General features: G+C 39.6%; 1 protein-coding gene across 2 annotated transcripts in view; it reads left to right on the top strand.

Annotated features, from left to right (window-relative positions):
- The window catches only part of ANKFN1 (ankyrin repeat and fibronectin type III domain containing 1), a 110,656-nt gene that overhangs the window by 69,723 nt on the left and 14,973 nt on the right, over positions 1 to 25,960 (top strand). For both annotated transcript variants that reach the window (XM_065852535.2, XM_071816481.1), the window contains 10 exons: positions 2,785 to 2,882; positions 3,906 to 3,996; positions 7,689 to 7,796; positions 14,100 to 14,199; positions 15,355 to 15,487; positions 16,103 to 16,219; positions 19,951 to 20,166; positions 22,290 to 22,456; positions 23,877 to 24,027; positions 25,781 to 25,949. In XM_065852535.2, the coding sequence (XP_065708607.1) occupies positions 2,785 to 2,882; positions 3,906 to 3,996; positions 7,689 to 7,796; positions 14,100 to 14,199; positions 15,355 to 15,487; positions 16,103 to 16,219; positions 19,951 to 20,166; positions 22,290 to 22,456; positions 23,877 to 24,027; positions 25,781 to 25,949 (1,350 nt within the window). The remainder of the gene's footprint in view (positions 1 to 2,784; positions 2,883 to 3,905; positions 3,997 to 7,688; positions 7,797 to 14,099; positions 14,200 to 15,354; positions 15,488 to 16,102; positions 16,220 to 19,950; positions 20,167 to 22,289; positions 22,457 to 23,876; positions 24,028 to 25,780; positions 25,950 to 25,960) is intronic.

Below are 25,960 nucleotides of genomic sequence, written 5' to 3'. Positions count from 1 at the left end.
GTGCTCCCTCTCAGAAAGTAGGTAAAGACCTAGAAAAAACTTCATGATGGTTTGTTCATGCACAAAGTTACGTAATTTTTAGATCCAGGTTAATCACAAGGGTAAGAACAGGGATGTGTAGCTTTGTATTGGTACCAGAAAGAGCTCCAAATGTCCCACATAGCCAGAAAGTGTGAGCAATGCTGCCCCAGTAAATGTAATATAGGTCATGGGAATTTGTCCCTTGTTGTTTTGGGGCCTGCTGTAACAAGGTGCTCTACCTCTCCTTGCCTTCATTTTCCCACCTATAAAATAGGGGCACTGGTATTCGTATCCTTCTAAAAGGTTTAAAAGCTGATGAATTAGTATAGTCACGTATTATGTATTATTTTTAGACAACCACGATGGTAGAAAGCTGAAATCTGGCAATGTATGACAGGAGATCTAAACTTAATAAGTTATCAATGACTTAGGTTGATTTGCATTTCTTCAAAGTGGTATCATGTCATCCTCTTCTGACTTGTAACAGTAAAATGATGGGGAAAAAGTTTGTTAAAATCAGAAGCAAAAAATTCCAAAATCTGTTGTGATTTTCTTCATGACAGATATCATGAGTCAGAGAATGACATTTTGTCAAAAATAGCAAAGCTTCAGTGTATCCTGTTGATATGTTTTCAGTAGTACTTGGAAACATGGGGGAAAAGAAGGCGCTATTCCAACACAGCTGTTCAGAAAATGTTTATTTTTCAGTTATGGAAATTTTTATTGAAACTGGGGGGCAGGGTTTTTTCCCAAATGTGAGGTTTTAAAATACACGTAGTTTTGTTTTGTGCCACCTAAAGTGCAACCTCCCCACTGCCCCTCCTGCTGGGCAGCACCCTCGGTCATGCATGGGGACTTGTATGAAGACAGGATTTGTTGGCACAGTCTGTCTTGGGTGACACTATCTGGCTTTACACAAACCTTGGAAAACAAAACGGTATCTGAAGTGACTGCAAACATGTCGATAACATGTTTAACAGTTAGAACAGGGTTCCTCCAATTCGTCCTTCTGGAAAACAGACAACGTGTCTTAAGTTTGCAGCATGTATACTCAACGATTTAATACAGTGGCGTTATAAACCAGTTCAATGGTAGATACAAGCATTCTTATAATTAAGTTGTCAATAAAAACCTACAATATGGTACCATAACAGTCTCTGTATTTTCATACTGATGTACATAGATAGCTTCCAAAAACAGACAGCAGTAATTAGGTATTTAGAACCCGTGGCAAAATACACTGGAAAAGTTCAAAGACAAAAGACAAAACCGATACCCTCTTCATTTCAGCAAACACAAAAATGGTGCAGAACATGCTGTGCATTCACAAACTGCAATCAGAGAAAAGGAGCAATTAAGAAAGAAAAGAAAAATGAGTTGTGCTATTGATACTTGGCTATTTTAGAAAAATGTGTTGGCAGTTAGATGGTGTATATACCGAACGAGAAATTCTGTGAAGCCTTTTTCTTTTAATGTGAAAATACCAGTATAGCACAGCCAAAAGACGAAAAGTCGACATGCTGAAATTAAAATATCTATACCCTCTGATATCTTCTAAATTGTTGCCTCCAATACTACATGCAAACAAAGTAGCTACAAACTATTTTGTGAATCTAAAAGGGAACGTTTTGGGTTGAATTCTTTACTTTGGTGTAAGTCCAGAAAATTGATATGATTTTCCCATCTGTCCAGTGGAATGATTTAAGAGATTCATTTGACTATGGTTTTGATAGGTTTTCATGTAAGTTCGAGTCTGAAGGTACAAGTTATTAAGTTCCAGAGGTATGACCCTGGGATTAACCTTGACTATAATCACAGTACCTGTCATTACTAAAGCATAATTTAAGGAAAAGAGGCTGGTTTCCTACCTGCAGCTTTCAGTTCCCCACTTACATATATCCTTTTTTTCATGGTCTGCTGGATACTACTGTACACGGATGTTAATTTTTGGAAGTACTGAGGAAGAGCAGTGACAGCAAGACTTGTAATTTCATAACCCCTTAAGCAGGAATATGAGGCACCAGTACAAGATGATGGGAGGACTTGGGTGAAGGTGCCATTGTAACTGAGGCTGCAGGACAGGCTGGGAACGATGTGTCAGCCCAGCACCACTTAATTCACTTCAAAAATGGACCCAATTTAATAGGTCCTTGTGGAGCTCTGTAATTTCAGTGACCACAGCAGAATGAGGCTTGGACAAGGGAGCCAGAACCCACTGTAACCAATGAGGAGACTCTAGTGAGTGTCGGAGCTCATCCAAGGAGGATATTTCTACACAAATCAGCCAGGGCGACGAGAGTTTTGTGGACCAGCAGAGCCAAAAGGACTCTCTGCCCATGCCTACCCATGCAGATCCCTTTGTAAAGCAGTGCTCTTTGGTGGTTTGGATGCACCAGCTGCCAAATGGCATTAGCAGGTCCAAATCCTCTACCGACTCTTTTGCACTACTACTCTTCCTTTAAAAGGAAATTGTTTAAATGAGGGCGAATGTTGACTGAATGTCATTTGTATTGCAGTGTATTTTTAAGCATTCCTCCCTGAAAAGATTTTCAGCAATATTTTTCTTTTCTCTCTCATACACAGAGATACAATTTAAATATTGTGTGAAATCTTGCTAAACATTATTGTTAAACATGACTTTCAGTATTCAGACGGAATGCGAAACTTCTGGAAGAAAACTTAACCTGTGAGTGATTCAAGTACTTTGATTTCTTCACTTGGACTGGTATCTGATTTGATTTTCTCCTGCTATTTGTTTCCTAGTGGAATGGAGCTCTTCAGAAGACTTTTCTCCTTTGCTTGGTGAAATAATTATGGATAATTTTCAGTCTTTGAGGTGCACCATCACAGGTCTCAGAACAGTAAGTGCCAAATGACTCGTTTAGATCTTGTTGTTCTGTGCCGCCACGGTGATGCACAGACACTGATCATTTGCATCCATGACTGTTGGGAATAGCTGTAGAGTGCATTTCTTCTAGCAACAAGTTCCAGTCATTGAGCACAATACGTCTGGTATCCATAATCGAAATATCACAAAGGAAGAGACAGACAGTGTGACTTGTTTCAGAAGTTGTCATGCTGAGGGGAGATCAGGAAACATGGGAGTGAAAGCTGCTGTTTTCTGGATCACAGGCTAAAATAACAGTTCTTTCCCTTCTGCTTCTTCCAGGAACACACAGGTTGAGGGCAATCATTTCATTTTTAAAATGTATTTTTGTATAAATATTTTATGCTGGTAAGAACTGGGTCAGCAATGGAGAAAATGGATGAATATTCATATGCATTCTTAAGCAGAATAATTTTAACCATGTGTCTGAAAGTCTTTTCTCTACATGCTGTTCAGGGCAATTTGTGCAAACAAATTTTTATTCACAAAATATTTGATGAAAATAAAGCTTACTCAAAATACATCTCTTTCCACTGGAAACATCATTAGAGGGGCCCAATCCAGCATCCTTGGAGCTGAAGCCTCCCCAGTGAATTCACTGGGTCAGACCTACAGAGTTAGAGTAGGGGGAGCTCTGCATGTGACCATTGGCCAGTGCCCCAAAGCACAGGCTCTCAAAATGAGAGAATTAACTTTAAAGAGCAAGCAATGGACACAATATAAAACCCTCTACATAGAATAGAAAAAAAAATTATGGATTTTTCTAGCATTTATCTGAAGAAATCTTTGATTTGAAGCACACTGTCTTCCAGGGAGCTGAGCCACAATCTGCATTTACTCTGTTTCTCATTTTCTAACACCAAAACAGTCACTATTCCTAAGTTAAAACCAAGCAAGCTTGCACAGTCGCTGCGATAGGCACATATTGAGAACAGTGCTTACAGTGTGTTTGTCTATACTCTCCAAAGACCATAACTCCAGTTGTTTCCATTTGCAGGGCCAGAGGTATTACGTCCATGTTTCAGCATACAACATGAGGGGATGGGGACCTCCACGCAAATCCACCCCTGCATATGCTTCTCCTTCAAGTAGGTTGAGTTTGTCTACCTTCCCAGTTTGATTAGTGAGGTTGTTTTGTAAGAGTTTCCCCACTTTCAAAGAACAGAAAAAGACAAACGTTCTGGAGTTCATGATTTAATTGCCATGTCGTCTAGGAGCGAAATAAATAAATATGTAAAACTCAAATATCCTTCCAATCCCCCAAAATAAGCAAAATAATCATTTATGTATGTTTGTTTGTCTAAGGTTTTATTCTTCTCCAGTCCTTTGACAGAATGTTGTCATCTAGTCACTAACACTTAAGAAAAATGATAAATACTTTGACCTTCATTGCTTTTAATAGAGCTCTGTTATATGGAACCTCATTTGTTAGTATGTGAATGGATCAAAACCTGAATCTGTGCTGCTGAAACCAAAACACATGTATCATATGTAATTTTGTATTCTGCCTTATAGCACTATAGATCCCATTCATTGGACCATTCTTATAGCGTCCTGTAAGTAAAATACTCCACTGTGGACACGCATGTTAATAGCATCTAGCCCATAAGCAGTACAATATTCTAAACATGTCCAAAAGTGTTCCTTCCTTTTCAAATCTGTGACAGGTTTTCTCAAACTCCATTAGGACATTTTTAATCTATTGTAATCGCTTTGTATTGTTACTTCCTTTTGCAGACTTGGTGCTCAATGCCAAACTGGCTCAGCATATTATGGCTTCACTTGTATTGATTAATGCAGTAAAGCGGAACTTTCCATTTTATTGCATTAGCACTTGTTTTTATTAGGCTAATGTAACAATTTAATAACCTTGCACGCTTATGGGAGAAAATAAAGCAAGCTGTACCTATTCTCAGTAGTCGTAATAGAGAGGCTTGGACAAATGAGGCTCTTGCAGTACCATTGTCCTGTTTCGCTTCAATTTTGCTCGTTTACCCCAGAATAAAGCCAGAAATAGCCTAAAGAAATATTCTGTTTAAAAACAAAAAAGTGCTAAATCGTGGGTCAAAATTCTGCTCTTGACTATGTGGGTAACTCACTACTATGGAGTTGTTTTGAATAACTTAGTGACATGCAACTACTTTGACTATGCCCAGGTGCAACTACATGGGATTTGCTTCCACAAACCAAAAGTTGACATCAGCTAAGAAACAGACTCTTTTGCAGTAGCTGCGAGTTATTCAGCTAAATATCCCCACAGACCAGGGCACCCCTAGCAGGATAGCTGACATTTAAGACTGTAGCTTTGTACGATACGACCTTCTGCTTTGAGCATATTGTATTGTCTTCACTGTCTATTCCTTCTCCGCTGTCATTAACCTCCTGAAATCTGACAGTATGTTCCAGTTCCGAGTCTTTAATATACAAGGGAAGTTTTTCTGTGGAATTCAGTGTATCTACACAAAAACTATAAAGAGAATAAAGTTCATTTCCCATGTTCAGTGTCTCAGGGATTCTGGGCTTTAGAGCAGCAGAATGTCCCTGACTTCCTGGGGTTAGGGCCATGTTCTCACATGTAGGTGCTCAGAGCTGCTGAAGTACCTGCAACAGCTATGGTGGGTGTTTCTCTGAAAGCAGGCAAGGTAACAAGGCCTTTTGGATTTCTGTGTAAGAGAGCAGGAGCGTCACTTGAAGTGTATAGGATTTTTTGTGAGTTTATGGCAAAGAAAAATGTTTCTTCATGGCTATAAATGTATGTTTTCTTCTTTGGTGGACACAGAGGCTTTAGGCTGACTCAGCTCACTGTATTTGGATAGCTGGCAAGAATGTGGTGTTTTCATTAAGTATTCTTAGTGACACGTGCTTAAGCTTTACAGTAAGTGAGACCATCAGGGCCTAAATGTAAATTATTTCAATAATAAAATTTAGCTTGAGAGACAAGATGCTATTTACTGCTGCAGTTACTGGGGGCAGAGCTTCTTCATCCGCATGACTATCTTCACCCATTTTTGAAAACTAGCAGATTTGTGCTTGGCAAGAAGGCAGCAACCTGAAATTACACCAGTGTTGCATAACAAAATATGGCCCTAAGCTAAAAATTAAATGTGAATACATTAATTCTCCACAAAGGTGTCTGTGACAGCAGCCAGAAAAATATGCAAGGGAAATGAAAGGTTTAGGGCTTCATCCTGATCTAATCCAATCCCAGAGCATCAAAGGTTAGAGACAACCTTGGAGATGTATCCGTGTAGCATGACAGAGAGTACTTGCCACTGTCCTCCTGTTTCCCCCACATACCGCAGCAGCCTGGAAACTGGTGGCCAGTTTCGTGCAGCTGGTCTGTGAAATCATAGTAGGTAGGAGCATTTCTGGGCTTATTCATTTGCATGTGAGTGATGAACAAGGGGGAAGTTGGTCTGGTTTCCATGTCATTTTTAAGGTAGTCAGCAATCTGGAAGCTCAAAAAGTTTGGAAGCTACTGGGACAGAGGAATTAGGTTGTCCCAAACACTACCAGTTTGATGACATCAAAGCACTTTGGGATTGGTGAGTTCTAGTTGATTGCTCTTGGCTGCTCACAGGAGATCGAGGAACTGGCCTCCCCACACAGAGCTATAAATGCAGCTGGTCCTTGATCTCCACAATAACACTCAACATGCAGCACAGCCACTCTGCAGCTGTTACCACTGCCCACGGGCTATCAGGGTAGCGAATGTCTTCTCTTTCTGCCCTTTCATGGGGCTTATTTTAGCTGCTATACTAAATGGCAACAAATACATATTTCTGTCCCTGGCATAATGAACTCCTTGGAAGGAATCCCTGACTCCAAACTTGTACTAGAAACCACATCTGTATATATAGTGAGTGAGCAAACTGTTTGTTGGTGACTGTGAACATGGCCTATATGCCAGCAAGATGGAAGCACATCTCCCTTGCAAACAGATCTCTTGATACCTTGATTAGAGTCAGGAAACTGGTGCAATACCTTTTTCTCATCATAAGGAAAGCAGCCAAGTCTGGAATTAAAAAGCTCCCCTCTGATGCGCACACTTTCATCCTCCTGTTTGTGATGAGATTGTCTGGTTTTATAAAACCAAGACTGAGGTTGTAGCTAGCAGCAAATGAGTGAAAACAAAGTCTTTTGTAGGTTGAAGTTACGTGGGACACAAACCGCAGCTTCTTGCCTCACGAGTGCAGTGCTGAGCAGACCGGAGGCTCCAGGGCAGGAATTGCCGGCAGTTGTTGGGCCTCTGCTGGGAGCAGATTCTCAAAAGCAATTTTACTCTGAGTGTGTTTCTGTGACTACAGAGCTAGCTCTGGTTGCAGGAAGATGTTCATCCTCTGCTTTGCATTCAGTTTCCTGCATGACCATAGGAGAGTCATTCAGGCTCCTGCTGTCTCCACAAAACGCAAAAGGAGCAGGAGCGTGATCTCAGTGCGGTACCGAGCGTGTCGGCACGATAAAGCTGAGCGCAGCTCTGACACTGCAGTGACAGAGCCTGTTTACGTACAGAAGAGAAATAGCCATTGTCTACTGAATCACTACAGGAGCTGATAGTGAGCGCTTTGTTAATAATCATTGTGATTAATTACCTAGCTGGCACAAGGCAAAGGAAACTTATTGTACAACAACAGCAGACTTTAAAAAACATGCCGTTTTTCCCTGCATGCCCAGATGTAAAATTCCTCTAAAGCCAAGAAATATCAGAGGCAAGAAAATATTTTAAAACCTTCTCCTGCTCCTTTGTGTTTCATTTCTGTTTATTTCCTTTGTTCAATAGACTGGAAAGACTGCAGCGGAAGAGAAGCTCGGCACAGGGGACACACTGAGGCCCTGGAACGTCTCCTTCAGCAGGTTCGAGCAGCTCATCAGCATTATAATTGCAGAGGTAAGGATAAATATCTATGTGGTAGGGCACCAGCTGAAGCCTCTGTGGCGCCTGTAATTTTAGCAGTTTTCTAACTAGGTCATACCTTCTCATTCATCAGGAAAAGAAAGATATTAATATTGGTCCATCTGGAATCACTTTAGCGCGCTATCTTGTGCTTAACCCTTGAAATTAGTGGGATGAAAACATCTGCAAGCTAGAATGCACACAAGCACAGACACACCCTTTCTCCCTCTGTACCCCACACACCTATTGATTTGTTTTTTGCTACAAATTGGATTGCACTAAAACATTTCAAGGATCTCTCTTGTATTTTTTCATATAAAGAAATACTTTAGAGAGTTAACAACTGCTTTGGATCAAAAGAGGGGACTTGGCTGCCTCCAAATGGAAGACACTAAGTACTCTAGTGGATGTGATGCCAATCTGTAATGAAAAATACTTGCGCAATGCAATGGGAAGATAAGATTGCTGCATTTTCAAATAGAATGGATCAAAACTAGGAGAGAGTTCGAATCTCAGCCAGCACTTTGCTCTTCATTCATGAGAAACAGACTGTGTCTTTAATAGCTCAAGAGCCAGGGCAACAGCTTGGCATTCTTTTTAAAGCATATATAAAAACTCCTGTTCTATATGGGTTGTTGAAAAGTACTATTTATTTTCTTAAAATAAACTTTTAACTGGAATAATGCTTCACTGCAAAGGAACTTATTTTAAACTGAAAAGTTAAACCGTGAAGTTTTCATTTTTCTTCACCTACTATGAGTGTTACATCAAGCTGCATCAATTGATTTAAAATCATAGAAATACTTGGGGCTAAAGTCATCTGGGTGAAATTGAAAGATGCAGCCTTTGTTCTTTACGTGCAAATATGTCACTATCATGATGATCTGGAGTCCGCCACAACCCATTGTAACCATAGCAACTTAAACTATCCAGCTATGTTGCTTGGAAAGGCAGAGGAGATATTGCAAGAAAATGTTGTTTCTCTAAAATTCATACAAGGATTATCATTTGCAGGTGGTCTTGGTACTGAAAATACAGATGATGTATCTATCACTTACGCAGCTTTTTCATGCTGTTAAAGTCTTTCTTCCACAGTACAGTTTTTCCTTTCTGAAGTTAGTGCATATCTCACATCTTTCGGGCCACCTTCCTCGTCAGCAGGGAATAAGTGATGGAATATCTGAGAATATTGTTGGTATAAATTGGTTTACTGACATGCCAGCCCAGAACAGAAGCCGTTATAAACATGCAGAAAATCCCTCCTTTTGAGAATCTGATACCAGTGTTTGCTCCTTATAAAATTCCACTGCTCCAGAAATGAACCCCAGTTTCAAAGCAAAGCACAGACAATTTTGTTCATTTCCTAACTCCTTTTCCTTAAATCATAAATAAAAACAATCTAGCAAATCTGTTTAGCTCAGAACATTTTCTTGCATGTCTGAAAGAGGATGTAGTAGCTTACATGTGGCGGTACTACACCGTGGAGTCAGCCTGAGCAACACCCTTGCCTCCAACCAAATAAAAAGCTCATAATTGCTTGTAATACTAGCATTACATAGTAGTATATTTTGGATAAATCAGGATTGTAACATAATAGGAGAGCCTTTGGAAGTTGCCTTAAATATGTGACTGATGTTAATCCCTTGTATTTCAGTAATTTGGTAAAGAAGGAAGACAAAGAGTTTGCAGAAAGAGTAAGAATCATGACATCACTTTGAGTCTGAAATTGGATTCTGGTATTTATCAGTCTCAGTGAAATCTGAGCAGTTTGATCCAGGATCTGAGATAAGGAACCATATATGTCTGAAAAGCCCAAATAATGGCTTTCACTTCATATTACACCGAGGCCTGAGCTAGATTCTTAATGAATGTAAATGAGCATGATTCAACTGCCATGGACTGCAGTCAGCACGGATATGCTGTTACACATCAGCTGAGGACCTGCCCAGGCATTTGTCCATTCTTTACCATGCTTCTCTTTACCACACTTTGTGACATCTAATATTGTAACCTCTGTTTTCCTCATTTGTTTTAGAGATGTAGTAAATAGCTGGACACTGTAGGGTATCCTTGACTCTACTTACAACCACTGATTTGCTGTGGTGTATAGATCAGAATCGAGCTCTGTATGAATTAAAGCCATGTGAGCACAGAGCCAGGATGCAAAGCTGGGCTCTTGGCACCCTGGTTTTCACCAAGGGAGACCCCACTCGTGCTGCTCAGGCTGGCTGAAGGAGAGTGGAGGAGGAGTGCAGGGAGGTGGAAAAAACTGAGCAAAATCAATTGAAAAAGTCTGAGATTACTTGGATGACACAGGCAAAAGCCTAAGGATGCGGAGGAGCTGGAAGAGCATGGTCGTGCACTAGCGCTCTGTGATCTGGGAGGGTGAAATTGCCCAGATTCCACCCAGATCTCCTGCCCAAGTCTGTTCATTCAGGCTCCGCGCTGCAGCCTGCCTTTTGCCCTGTGCTTTGCATTTCGGGGGCTGGAGCAAATGAGCTTACAAAAATACCAGGAAGAATACATTGGAATGTACAGTGAGTTTAAGAGCTTTTGGAATTAGATCAGCTGTTGCTTTTGAACCTGCTCTGTGATATGATGAAATCTCCTAGGGAATTACTTAGGAAGCTTTGCTTTCATATGTTTAATCTTCTGGAAAACTCTGATGATTACAAACAACAGTCATCCATTTGTCTTCATAATACCACGCTACAGACTATCATAACTGAGTTACTACAATTGTATGTCCTGGCAATACTTCAAATGTATTTTCTAAGTATTTTTTTCTTGTAGATCATTCTTTCAAAACAATTCTGAGTGGATTAAGTAATTGTGTGATGCTTCATTAAGAAAGGAACCCAACTCTTCAGTGAAATGCTTACCAGATATTTTCTTTCTGAAATTGGGTTGAACTGTGTTTTACTAGACAAGTCAGAGGTAAAATAAAAATGCTCTAATTGTAATTTGATTCACAAGCGGAGCGCATGGTTTTATTGCATTTAACAAAGAGAAGGATCTCTGATTCCATTGGGCATTTAAAATGTTTAGATTATAATTATTTGTGAGAATATACAAAAGCAGGCTTGAGAATCAAACCATAAACAGAAGTTCAGGTAGGTTTCTGTTACAGTTTCAGCTGCTGAGTTTGGCTTTGTAACCCAAAATATACCACTGAATAATACGGCTGTCATGCCAATAACTTCTTCATGAGACACAGAATTTTCTTTTGAAAGACATGACACCTTGAGGTGAGGTAATACAGAACCTGTCGTGGTCTCAAGCTGTTAAGGTGTCCAGCCACTACTTATGTCTTTAACTTCTGGCTGGAATTGTGTCTCCATTATCCCAGTGCCAGTTGTCTGCAGTGCTATAAATGTGCAGCTTTAGACTGAGTTTGAATTTGTCTGGAAGTTTCCAGCTATCTGATGTATTTCCACAAGATTACACAGTTAGTGAAAGCTCTAATCCCCATTTTGTGTCCTCTGCTAGGATTTCAAGCTGATCTAGCTCATCTTGTGCTAATTTGCTTCCTTACGCAGCGTCACCCTAAACGATATTTAGCTGTTCCACGGGCTCTCTGACTTGTGGGGCTAGGATTTCAGATAATTTTACACTGAGGTAATACCATTTACATCACATCTGCCCCACTTGAGGAGAGGCACCCGCTTGTCTAGTGATAGGACAAAGAATTCCAGATGATGTTCCTCCCAGAGCAACAGCCCGGCATAGCAGGCATTCCTGCAGAGCAGAGAGCCCAGATGCACACTGGCAGCCTGAGCATACAACTTGGTTCTTATTCTTCCACTGGAAACTCTCTAATCTTGGCCACTAGCTGTTCACAGCTCTATTGCTATATCTTTTATTAATATAAACTTCTTTTGTTGTTACTGGTGCTTTTCTAAAAAGGTTACTCTATGATATTTATTAGTTAATTAAATAACAGACGAAGTTCCATTTCCTGTAGATCCAAATTATCCTCTAATATCAGCTCCATGGTTTTTTGGCTTTTAGACACACTATACTGTAAAACAAAAGCAAATAGCAATGTAGGAGAGTTTACAGTCTCCATCTAGTTTTACGTTATTTCTTTTGCAGTTGGCTTCTGTAAAGCCGTGGACTAAACCCAAACCACTGAATAGCCCAATAACATACATTTCCCTCTTAATGTGTCCTCTCATTTTAATGCTGCAGTCTCTGGGTGTTTTATACAGAATTATGTTGCTTTGCCTCCAGCAATTTCCTCTTCCATTCGCTCCATCCTTAATATAGAAGAAAATAAAAGTTGCGTAATTAGAATGAAATTTGTATTCCTAAATTGGTCTTAACCTTGGAAGAAGGAAAGAGGAAGACAGGAGTTTTCATGTAGCATTTGGTTTACATTACTGTGATATACTGAAAAAAGTTTGTAGTGAAACAAAAATTATCTGAGGAGATATGGCTGGAAAAACAAATCCATTTTTTTAAAAGGAAAACAAGGATCAGTTGCATCAAAGGAGCAGTGATGGATTTGGGCAAGTCTGTTGAAACTAAACTGAACAGCACATTGGAGAATATACCACGGAGAAGACGTTTGCACTGGAAAGAAAATGGATTTGATGATCTAATAAGTCTCATATATCTGAATTGTATAATTTCACCCCCAGTAGAACCTTGTTCTCTCTGTACTTGCTGTTCAGCAGAGTGGTAATTATTGCTAACAATGTGTCTTCTTTCCGTGGTTTTCAATGTGCAAATTACGGTGCAAATTTATTCATCATTTAAAAATATGTTGAGCGCTTCTACAGATGGGGTTTTGACAAGAGCAAATTTAGATGTTCTTCAAATGTTCAAACTTAGAACTCACTGGGGAGACACAGAGAGACACCTCCTATTTTGCATTGGAGGTAAGTGGAAAATATGTTACTCTGAAAACACCTAAGCATATTGATTAACAGCTTTCAGCAAATAGTTCTTCATGAGTCATTTTTCCCCTCTGGAGAAGGGTGTCCCTCAAACTGTTTCACACTTCAGTCTGGATGGGTATCCACGCTTCATCTAAATAGTCAGATCCTGGAAAACAGATCCTGAGATGTAGTTTCATAGTTACATTTTTCTTTTTGCCTTTCTTTTCAGATCACAGTAAATATCTGAATACATTTGTTAATTGAATATATCTGCTGTTTCTCTTAACAACATCATTAAACAGGCAGAACGTTGCACAAGACAGTGCAAAACCAAACCAAACAACCCAAACAGTTTTAAGCACCCATTCCTTTTAAATGCCATATGTGGAGAACACCAACTGACAAAACTAAAATCACTTTACAATCCTGCACGTTCTCGACTGCCGTCTGTTGGCGTACCCTCTCCAGTCTGCTCCCAGGTACGCGCTGGACACAGCTGTTCCACAGAGCACCGGCTTGCAGTTCCCACCAAGAGATGTTTCTTTGGCTTACAAGGAAACTCAGGCCTTGCATGAGAGAAGGAAAGACAATCAGTCAAATTCATGAAAGTGAGAAACAATACAATGTATAAAAATGTAACCAGATTTTTTAGAATATTGGGCAAATATTTGAATTTATACAATTCTTCTTATGGGGAGAGCTTTTCCAGATATCCCTGCAGGCACACAGATGGTCTCAGGTTTGTCAAGAATTAGTTAAATACCTCTCCCTTAGATTCCAGATTATTAGGGAGCAAATGTAACTGTGAAAGCCCTGAAGTAGTACAGGTGAATGGAAATTGTTGTGATGGGGAAGAAAATCCAACAAAAGCAGATGCATTGACAGTGATATAGAGAAAGACGAGGGTCAATCTAGTTGTTTCCTTAAAGCTTTTGCTTTGGTTAGACTGGTGATGCTGTGATGTTAGTGATTGCCAGGGCACCAATCATTCAGTTCTTAGAAGCTTAAGCTGTATATAAACAGAAACTGAGGAATTACAACACCCTAAAATGTTGACTGATGGTTCAATTCTCTCCTTGGGTTTTTGAGACAACTTGCAAAATTCATATCCATTCTGAGCATTGAGAGTATGTGGTGATGGTTCAAGCTATTCTTTGCTTAGGAGCAAAAACATTTTTAGCAAGTCTGATTTTGCTGCAGGTAAGGAAATTGTTTGCTGTTGCATATCGCTAAGATAAAGAAAATATAAGCAAAATGTTGCATTTGAGCATGTCTTTAAATGTTGTCTTTTGAAAGAAATATATTGGGCACTGGCTGAAATTTAGTATTGTGGTTCAAAAGACAAAAGTTCTTTATGAGATACTAACTGAAATTTAACCGCTGGGTTTGGTTTGCTTTTTCTTTTCCATTTTAGAAAGTTCTAAATTACAGAATGCTGGTCGCAAGCAATCAGTTTCCAGAAGCTTGAAGCACCTTTTCCATTCATCAAATAAGTTTGTGAAGATTCTGAAACGGTTTGTCATCCATTGTATCTCCCAAACATTCTGAGTTTTAGCCAGCAGTTGTTCTTTTGTGAAAAGCACCTTACAAATATATGTGAAGATTCCACAAACAATTAAACAGCAATCAACCAGAATAACCTGATAAAATCGCATACATGTCAGACTGGTGCAGCTGATAGGAAAATAATGCTCTGGTTCCTACTGAAATCAATAGAATCTTTTCATTGTTGCTGTTGGATGTGGATTTGAATTGTAACAGTGAATATTCTGTGCAAACACAAAGTGCAGTTACTGAGGTGCTTTGGAAGTACACCCTCTGTTGTTGCTCAATAATGAACCATGGTATTTATTTCATTCACAATATAAAATACAGGGCTCATATAACATGTTTTAATAGTCCACTGGCAACAAGTAACACACCGAGAATTCTCTAACATCGTGAGCTACGTTTGCAACCCAGTGTGGTCCAAACAACCCTCAACCTTGATAATTTGCTTTAGCAAATGGAAGTTGCTTATGCTGGATTGTTTCTTCTTTCATTGCCAGGAGTGTTCAGTTTGCTTTTTCTTCTTTATATTTTGATAACAGTTTGATTCTTTCAGAAGAGCTCTCCAGAGTCTTTAAATTCCCTAAGGCAACTACTTAACGTATGTAACTAATTGCAAGGGTAAATATTGAAGGGAATGATCTCTATAAACAGTTCTGCAGATATGCTGGCCAAATTACACTCAATTACACTAATGTAAATCCATAACAGCCCGCTTGATTTCAATTGAGTTACTTCAGATTTACTCTAAAGTAAATGAAGGCAGAACTAGGCCCATAAATGATAAAGTTTTGGTAAAATTTCTGATGACTAAAGGGCATAAAGCCTCCATTGTGTACCCTTTACTCTGGCAATGTTCTTACTAAAACTGACGTCAGTGGCTCACACAGATTCATAGTTTCTTAGATCCGCCTAGTCTCATATCATCTAAAGTGATAAGCTCCCCAAATGTTTTTCAGAATTCACTGTCTGAAGTTGTATGATCGATATAACACAGAACTTAATTCCAGATGATTTGATTTGTCTCCTCTGAACTTAACATCTATGTTTCTTAGACTAAAATTTGGCCTGGATGTGAGTAGACATGAAACATGTTTGACAATGTTTCCTTCTTCCTTTAGGGGACTCTACTTATCTGTTATATTTTTTTATAAAGACAATTTGCTGGTAACTAATGAAGATCAAATCCCAATTGTGGAAATCGATGACTCTCACAGTAGTTCAGTTACGCAGGACTTCCTGTGGTTCACAAAGGTAATGGGAGCCTAATTTCATATATTGCTTCTACTAATTTGTTGCTAGCAATGCGTAGGCCTTAGCTCAATATTCTGAATATGTGAAATGACATCATTAAGTCTAAATGATGAAGGGCTTTACCTTGACTCATGTTAAAATGCAATTTTCACAAACCATTTCTATGGGCTAAATTCTGACTGGGTCACTGACAGTGTCACAATTAGGTCTTTTACATATATGATCCTACGTAGATGATTGCTACTTGGGTACATAGAGGTTTTATGAATGTTCAGAGGAAGAGGCTAAAGAAATAACTAAAAGTTTTAAAGTGAGTGTAATGGCTATGTCATCATTCAAGATATCTTCACACTGTTTTTTATACCTCAAAGAAGAGTAAATCAGTTTTACACAATAGTCCAAACAACAATTGAAATAGGTGCATGACGTTTACAGCACAACTTCTGTATCCAATTCAATATCTGTTTCATGTTTATCTAGGCATCATTGCCATCCACAGAAACTCAAAATTAACAATATCTACTGATTTCTCAAAGTCCAAAATGTTTCTTGTTTCATTTCTGCTTTTGTAAATGCTGCGAATAAAACCTGATTGCACTAGATGTATTTTTGCAGTTGTCTTGCATGTGGGATGATATCAGATGGCTGAGGCAGAATATGTCTGTATCTGCATCCTCATCAACAGCGCTTCAAGCCAGGCAGAAGATGCTTTCAGCAGCAGCACAGCTCCAGGTTGGTTGCATTGCATATTTCTAGCTATTAACTTAGTGACTTTCTGATCCGTAAGGGACAGTGCTGCCATCTGTCCTGTGGTTCACCGCTCCAAAGAACAGGCCAATGGGGAGCGGTGGCCTGTTCTTTGGTGCGGTGTTATCATCTGCAATAAAATGAGCCACTGAGCCTCTCTTGCCAGCTGGAAGGAAGGAGTTACATTAAAAGTAAAGAGCAGGAAAAAGAAAAGAAAAGAAAGGAAACATAGTGGCAGACAAAGAAGCAAACAGATGTGAGCCAGTAAATAACGACCACAGATAAGCCTGTGGGTTTGCAGACTGGGAACTCAAGAGTTATAAGCCTAATATTTGCTGCTCAAAAGCCTCTTAGAAGGCCTATCCATTATTAATTATTGATATATTAATGAAGCATTCAAAGTCTTGGTAAGATTTATCACTCTCTTGTGTGATATGGGAACCCGCAGCAGTTGGTAGCTTCATAGACAAGGCCAAGTAGACTACTGGAGTTGCCAAAATGGTTCTGGTGGTTCCCCCATGGCTTACAGACTGCTCAGGTACAGCTCCCAGGGCAGAACCACACTGACTAACAGGTGGGTTGTCAGCGGGGAAATAAAAATGAATCTTTCATTAAGTTCTTCATCGAGCTGCCAACATTTTTAAGGTGAAATGTACCTTTAGGCAGAGAACCAGTCAGAGACCTATTTAGACCCTCAAAAACAGAGACTAAGAGAGATTTAGTGATGCACAGACCTTGTGCTGACCCCTCAGCACAGCAGCACTACAGGCACTGTGCATAACCTGTCTATAAGGCACAGCAGAGACTCTCAGGATGGTTTTGTTCTGACCTGTGTTACGGATACAATGTGAGTGGTTCTGAATTGAATCCTTCTGTGTCTCGGTCCACTATTTGCTATGCAAATAGTAATGTGCTATGCAAATAGTAATTACACTTTCTCCAGTAGAACATTTTGACATTTACTGTAAAGCTTTTAAAGAATGGGTTTCATGATAACATGAAACCTCTAGCTGGAAGGCACTTTCAAAAGATATTTACTTCCATGGGAAAATATGTTTTTAAAAAAGATGTGTGAACAATTCTTACAGAAAAAGTATATCCAGGCCTCAGTTTCTCCTACCTTTTGTTTTAATTAAGTCACCAAAGCTTCCCAGAAAAATCTATGGTACAGTAATGAAATTAATGAAGATCTTCATATTGCTTGGCTCATGTTTAGCCATACGGCCATCCCTATCGCTATTGCCAGTCAATGCAATAAGCTGGGTTTTACAACAGCTATGAGAGCCAGATACTTTGTCGCCATTATTAAGAATATCCGCATGGGGTTTGTTTTACATGTTTTGGCAAAGCACGCGGTACAGGAGAGAAGCCTTCCTGGACAACCACCTGTCTCAACTGTTTTCCCCAAAGTATCTCAAAATATATGGAGTGCCAGCCTGTCGTACCTTTATTGGAGGACCACCTGTGCTTAGCAGCAGCTGCTCGTCAGTCCTTTGAGTTGTTTTAACTGTATCTGCTGAATGTTCCCTCTGGTGCGGTTAGCTCAACTTAGGTAGCACGTATTCCCTTGGTTAGCCCAGTTTCATTCCCTCTGTGCAGATCACCTTTAGCAGAGCATTGCTAGCATGCACAGATTGCACTTCGAGATAACCAAGATTACTAGTACATCGTGCTATTATTTGCTACCAGAGATGTTAAGAGCAGAGTCTGAAGCACAGAGATAACACAAATGTGTCCATGTGGTATATTGCTTTGTTGAATTTCTGGCAAATTTGTTGTCATTAATGTTTGTTCTGTTGGCTTGGTCCCCTGATGAACACCGAGAGTGTCACCGATCTGCCAGCCTCTAACGGTGTGTGGCCTAATGGGATCCACCAATGGAAGGATCTCAATAAAGTTTATACGGTTGAATACATTTTATTGAGGCAGTTAATAGACTGACTCCACAGGAATTTAGGACAGAATGGAAAAGATCAGTGACAACACAGCTGCTCAGGGATCAGTAGATTCAGAGACAATGGGGTCTCTAATTTTGCTTGTTACCAGTAGACAACTAAAGCAAACAAAACACAAGTGATGGGGTGCCAAGCTAAGCAGACACGAAACTTCTTTAGTTTATGAATTAGTCACATATTGATACGAGTAGGCACCCCTGTTCTCTATGCTGGAATGCCGTTCAGAATATATGCTCAGTGACAGAACCGTTTGTTTTATCCAGGCACATTCATATGTTGCAGTGATTAATACAACGACTAGATGGCTAACGTCTACCTGCAATGATTTGTCCCACCTGTGAACACATGGATTAATACAAAATGTATACTCAAGACTCTGTGTTAATGAGTTATGGAGGCCAATCTCAAAAGGCAGAACAATTTAAAAAAGAAGAGGGGAGGTGCTATATGGATACCAAGAGTGTGCCCTGCAGAGGGACACATAAAGCTAAAATAGCTCAGCTATGCCACATAAAGGGCCGTCACTGTGCTGACTGCTTAGAGTTTATAAACAATTTAATAATACAGTTTATAAGTAAATATTGCCTGCTAAGTACAGATAAATAATTTCAGGATAATCTATCCATTTATAATGTCATTAAGTTAATGTGCAGCACTTCCCTAAATATACAATGTGCTACATTGTGAATTCAAGTTTTCATTTTAAACTACCCCCTTCTTTATCCAGCTTACTGTAGATCTCTTGAAAAGTCACGAAGTAATGAGCATATTTTAAATGTTAGGCATTTTTCTTTAAGACATCTGGGAATCTCTTCAGCAGCTGGTCACTGGACTGAGTGTGTTTGCACCTACAAGCAGATGCCTTGCTGTGTGAGGAAAGGGATTTTGACCAAAATATGTATTTTATGTGGAGCCTTTTAAAATTACTTTTCTTTAATCCTCACATATTTTCCTGGAGAGCTTTGCCCTGGTAGTTTGTTAGCTCCTGATGGTTTTCTCTAGCGCATTCTTGGTATCTGAAGTGAAAAGAAAAGGGTCCGCATCTCTTCAAATTCTTCTGGGTTCCTTCACAAGCACACTCCAGTTTAGCCCCAGAATTATTTACATTCGACACAGATATGAGGGCCTCTTGCTTTTGTTGCTGAAAATAATCTGAATAATTTGAAAACAGAGAACAGAAAATTGAGATTATAGTTAATGACCCTAACAGAAAACTTTTGAAGTGTCCATTATGAATCACTTGGGGATAGAGGAAGAATTTTGTATCATCTCTGACTTTTGGTTGTGGGGAGGTTAAGACAAGTATCTGGCTCTTCAGTAAGTTCAGACCAGAAGGGTTTCACTGATGTCGAAGGAATCACCACAAGACCAATACCGAGTGCTTTTGAAAACTGCATCCTTTCTCTTTACATGGTGGGGCAAAGAAAGCAAGTTCTGTTCAGATAAGTGAATCACTTTGCAGTGTTTCCTTTTGCAAAGGCATTGGGTCATAATAGTGTTTCTGATGTTCTCCATTAGACGTTGGAGTGAAACTGCTGGACCAAATACATTGGAGGATCCACAACACAACCTAAGGAAAAGCTTTTCTTTCTGCCACTAAATGATATAACTGTAGTGCAAAAGTTTGAGAAACACTGTGTGCTTAGTTTTTATCGCAGTCAATAGGACTGATGTCAGTGAGCACAAGGTTAAGTTTCAAAAAATACCACTCTCCTGATATGTGATAAATAACTTTCATTTTATAACTTGTTTGTTTTCTAGAATTTGCTGGGAACTCACAACTTAGGCAGAGTTTTTTATGAGCCTATCAAGGATCGACATGGCAATATGCTGATAGTTACTATAAGAGAAGTGGAGAGTCTTTATTCATTTTTTAATGGCAAATGGATGCAGGTATCCAAACTACAAAGCCAGAGGAAATCCCTTTCAACTCCAGAGGAGCCAACGGCATTAGACATCTTGCTTATAACAATCCAGGTAGTGCTTTGCTTCTCTTACTGTATGTTATTTGCTTTTGTAAAGCCTGTGCCAGAGCCTGATTTTTGGAAGAGTCTTGTAGAATTTTAGGCCTTAATCCAGTGCCCAATAAAATTAATGGCAAGGCTCCCATTGAAAGCAAAGACTTATATTACTTCCAGTGGGTCTGGGATCAGATCCTTAATATGTAAAATATCCATGAGATTCTAAAGAAATTACTTCAAAGTCCTAGCAGAGAATAGTAGTTTCTATCGGTTTTGGGAAACCATGCTATAGAATTCTGTACCAAGGGATATAAAATCTTCAAAATTCTCTGGGATGTTCTTAAGCACCTATACAGACACTTACAATTTCTATACTCCTTATGATTTTTCCATCCAACCTTGAACACCAAATCCAGGTTTAAAACCTTACCGTTCTACTTAATAAAATTGTTTTGTGGGGTTCAGAGTTCCTTTGAGCCTGGTATAGTTGCTAAAAAATTCTTTACTGACCATAACCCTCCTTTAATTTCTGTGTAACATGCCCCTAGACTTCACAATTAGAAAAACAGCAAGGTAAGGACTGATCTTGGAAGTTGCTTTGTAGAGTCAGTTCAGTTAACATCATTGAGAGCCTGCGGCCCTTCCAGAACCAGGGTAAATTCATTAAACATAGAGGGTTCACATAAAGATTAACACGTTTTCTGTATATAAATAGCGGCCTATTTCTCACAAAATATCAGTTGCCAATCTCTCTAAAACTCAGTTGCGTAGCTATCCAAAATGCAAGACAAATCCTTGTCATAGTCCTTTCTTTAGCACTCTCAACTAGACGATGACTGCTGTGGTTAATTTTTGAATTAGAGGCACTTTCTTTTGTAGAGACTGTGTTTTTTCGTACCGGAACCTGACAGGCAATCAAAATATACATTACCAGGATTTGGGAACATTAAAAAATTTCCAAAAGACAATAAAACTTACCTGATCCATGTTAGATTTAGTGCATTAAAATGTGTTAAAGGTGTAGAAAAATGTCAATCTGGACAAAAGTTTTCTATTAGGAAACCCAAAATACAGGCCTGATCAGATTTCCATAGAGATCCTAGTGGAAAAAATGTTCCCCTAATGGTTTACACATTCCTATCTAATGCCCACCCTTTCTTGTATTACTTGTTTAATCATCGAATGGGTATTTTGTTCATGAAGTGCTTGTGAAAATGAGAGTCTAATTGCACTGGTCAGAGCCAAGCATAGCACTGGCAGATAATTTGATGGTTCCAAGAGTAAAGGCATAAGGCCAGGTGTCTTAATCCTCACTCATTGCAGACGCACATATTTCTCAGGATGGCAGCAGACATCATTTTTAGGGTAGTTTCAGGGGGCTGCTATACATAGTCTTAAAAAAGTCTCTTGGTTTCAGCAAATACGCCATTATTATAAATTCTTTCTAAGCTCTATTTGTTGATAAAGGTATTTGTTCAGAAACACAGCCGTTAATTGAATTTTGCACACCACTAACCCCCATGCTCACAGAGATCTTCCTGTTGACAGCAGGTGACACAGAACAGGTTTTCAAGAGCTGAAGGCTGGGACTCTACGGGGATTTCTTTGGTGACAATACTGGCTTATGCAGCCTCTCTCACCCCTTCCCCAGCTGGGAGCTTTTTCCCAAAGCTGCTCTGCTCCATCCATATCCATATGTACCAAACACTAACCAGGGGATTGCTCTGGCTGAAAAATGACTGCTCCTCTTCCTGAGTTGTTTTTCAGCTGAATCAGTTCCCTGACCCAGCTCACTGCTGAAATGATCAGACAGGAGTGCAGAGGTGGGTGTTATTTAAGCCAGTTTAAATGCTACCGTTGTAGAAGATTGAAACCTCATTTTTTTTAGAGCAAATTGCTGCGTGACGTGGAGAGCTTAGCGAACCCCTGTATGGCTTTAAGTAAAAAGTTGTCCAAGCGCATCCAAACTACCAGAGATTATTTATATGCTTAAGCATGTGCTTAAATGCTTTGCAAATTGGGAACACTGTTGAAACAAAAAGACGGCTGTAAAAACATTTGTTGCTTTTTGATCCCAAACTCTTCCGCTTATGTGGAAAAAAATGAGATTTTTACGTAGGACCGTTTCTCTTAAAACAGGACATACTTTCCTATCACAAACGAAGTCAGCAACGCCTCCCTCCCGGCTTGTATCTGGGTTACCTGAAACTCTGCAGTTCTGTGGATCAAATCAAAGTGCTCGTGTTGCAGAAGCTGCCCAATGTCCTGTGTCATGTTAAAATCCGAGATAACAGCAATGTCTCCAAGTAAGTGAATACGCTCACGTTTACACATCCATATTTAGACAGAGAAGATTTGTTTTAAGTTTGAAACAACTGATCAAATTTGAAGGCTACAACAATTTTGCCATTGCAAACTGTAGGTGCCAGCAAAGCCTGGCTCTGGTGCGTACGTCACTGAGATGGGCACTGAGCTTAGAAGTGCACCTGGGTATTCCAGCCACCCAAAGGCCAATCTGGAACACAAACAGCTGAGCCACTTGGTTTCTAAGGACAGTATTCTGTGACCACTCAAATTCTGCACACAGATATGTCTTCGATATATCTGTCAGGAAGATCGCAACCTGCAGCCCTGATTCAGCCTCCAGTGAATTCAATGTCACTCTTTTGATTGATTCCCCCTGACGGTGGAGTGTCGGTGTTGGTGATTTTTCTGTATATTCCCTTGTGTAATATCTGGTTTCTCACCTAATCCACAGCAAACATACAGGGACTGAAAGCATATTCAGACAAATGCTTTCAGCCATTGAACCACTGTGCTCTGGAAAAGCCGTTTTCCCCTTTGTCCATTGTTTTCCTTATCTATTGGGCAAGTGCACAGATTTGTACTTCCTAGTCTTTGCCAACACTTTTTATTGGCTTTTTTTTGGACCTTTTTAATCCCATATCATTTCAGCAACCAGCTGACAATTTAGCACAAGGAAAAAGGAACTGAATATCTATAAGGATAAAGAGGATATCCAGAATGTAGTAGTTAATACTAACAAAAATTTTGGAAGAAGTATAAAGCCTAGTGCCTCAGAGTTTATAACAGTCTCTGACTCTTGAAGTTTAAGATCAGATCTTTATTTAGAAGCAAATTGCACCACATCTATTACTCATCTTGTAGTGGGGCTTCCTGTACCTTTTTTTCTTGAATGTTTGATGCTGGCTGCTTTTCAAAACTCAATATTGGGCAGGGTGAGTTAAGGATTTGATCCAGAAAGATGATTCCCATGTTTATCAGGTCTAGAATGGATATGTGTCAAGGAAATCAGGAAGTTCTTCGGCTCCATTGAGTACAAGACAGTCTGTCACAGAAATTAAACTTCCTGCTAATTGTCACTGCTGTCATTTCCAATGCGTGCCCTTTAAAATATTGTGGTAGACAGAGAGTGAAGTATGTGAAAAAGAAAACCTGGAGGGAGAAGCCTTAGAAAAATATTTCGAAGGCAGTTGGACTTTCAGAGGTTTGCGAGGAATCCTCAGCCTGATCTACATGTGCTACAAAAATTAAACTTTTCAAAGTTAGATTTTTAACCACAAACAATCAAGATTGGACAACTTTAGAATGTTTTGCTATATGCGGCTTAAACTATCAACAGATCCCAAATGCACATACACTGAATTCCTGCTTGTGCACTGAGCTTTTGTTATATTTCTAATTTTAACTTGACTCAACATACAGAGATGAGTGGGAATGGATCCAAACACTTTCTGGCTCAGAATCCGTGGAAAGTATGGATCATACTTCAGACTGCCCAACTCAATTGTTCTTGTATGAGCTCCAGATGGCAGTGAAAGCTCTCCTTAAACAGATCAATCTACCTCTGCAGCAGGTATTTTCCTTTGTGGTTTTTATCGCCTTTTTAAAAACTGATTCTTAAGAACACTAAAATCTACAAACTGTGTAACTTGCAAGTAGGGATGAAATGTTACAGTTGCAAGAAAAGCAAAGCTGAGAAGTTCTGTATTGCATTATTGTGCATGGGGGGCAGGGAAATACCTTCAACAAAAATTTTCCTGGATATTTGAACAAATAATGATTAAGAGACAAATTTCAATTAGCTCCTATTTTTGCATTTATTGCCATATTTGTGCAACTTCAGGCAGGTGCAAATAAGCACTTCTGCATGAAACCAGTAGTTGGCAAAGAAAACCAGGCATTTTTCCAGACAAGCAGGGCAGTTGACCGTTTTTTGGAAGTAATAGTGAGAGTGTGCGAAAGGCCTGCAGGAGCCACGGCATTTTGCTATTCTTTTCCACACAGATAAACGTAGCACTTCTAAACCACACAGTTCCAGACCTCCAGATTGCTGTGGGTGAGGAGAGCTATCTGGCTTCTAGCTTTACATTTAGGTACAAGAAATGCACATGTGAATAAATAAAGTCAGGGAGGATAATCTATGATGTGAAAGATCCATGAAAAAATAAGCTAAGGAGTTTGTTTCTTGTTTACATGAATTCCATTTTATTTTGGTCTGCAAGGGTAAAGAGGGCTTAAAGTAGAAGTAAATCATCTTTATATTCACTTCAAGGTCTGTTTGTGCAGCTAGAAAGATGTGGCCTCAAAATAAATTAATCTGGTTCTACATTTCTTGATTTTGAAAGGTTTAGGCTTTGCTTTTAAAAAGGAATCCATCAGTGCTGCACCTTCTAGCCTGGGAAGAGCCAAGTAAGACTCAAGTAAACCCAAAATTAAGACAGATGGTGTGCTGCCTTGTGGTCAGTCACTCTAATTCAATAGGGCTCTGTATAGTTCTCTATGCTAGTGTATTTTCTTGGAGATTATAGCTTTTGTGCCTTTTTGTTTTTGAGCTAGGGACTAAAATATTTAAATCAATGTGCAATATATTCCTTAGGCTGCAGCTCAGCCAAGCATTTAAGCTCATCCATTGTGCACGAGAGACAGACATAAACATGACCTTGCAGTTACACACAGTTGTCAATGTTTTGCTGACTCAGGACCAAGCTTCTATGTTACTGAATTGCAGTTTTAGATTTCGTTATGTATTTTTATTATTTTAGTGGTAAACAGAGTCAGGACAGTGACACCGGTGCACACCCAGGGTGCAGCGCGGTCCCGCACTCAGCAGCTCTGAGCAGCCCGGGCCACTCCTGCGTGTGCCATTTTCTCTTGCTGCAGCACTTGTTAAACCTTTTCAGTGCTGTGTTGAGGGAGAGCCGCATACTTCTCTTAACCAACCCTAAATTGAATCTTAAAGGTTTTTAATTGAATCCATTTTCATGTTTTCACATAATTATGCAATCATAATCTTGAAAAGCACATGGCATGTGATCATTTTCTGCCTAATAAGAAACATAAATGTTGTTTTCAGGGGGGTTGTGCCTGTGTGTGTTGTTTTAATGTGGAACATTGCAGCTTTAAATCTTTATTTTATGTAGTGACATGAACCCACATTTAGTCCCCTTCTCCCTCCCCCCCCCCCCCCAAATATTTGTTTTATGAAAATTCCGAGCTTGATGTTGTGCAAATTTTCTTTAATGTTTTATATCATTTGGGGTGTTGTTTATATAAGTGCCATGTTGTAATTCTCTCCTATTTCTTCCCCCGCGCGTGTCCCTCTACAGGCTAAGCACTTCCGTCTGTATACACAGGAGGTGTTGGAACTGGGTCACAATGTCTCCTTTCTTCTCCTGCTCCCCGCCTCAGACGACGTCTGCACTGCCCCAGGACAGAATAATCCTTACACCCCACACTCAGGATTTCTTAACCTCCCTCTTCAGATGTTTGAACTCGGTATAGTAGCT

This window comes from Patagioenas fasciata, chromosome 18 (assembly GCF_037038585.1).
Source record: "Patagioenas fasciata isolate bPatFas1 chromosome 18, bPatFas1.hap1, whole genome shotgun sequence".
Lineage (NCBI taxonomy): Eukaryota > Metazoa > Chordata > Aves > Columbiformes > Columbidae > Patagioenas > Patagioenas fasciata.
Note: the sequence above shows the minus strand (reverse complement) of the source record. Positions and strands in the feature narration are given on the sequence as shown.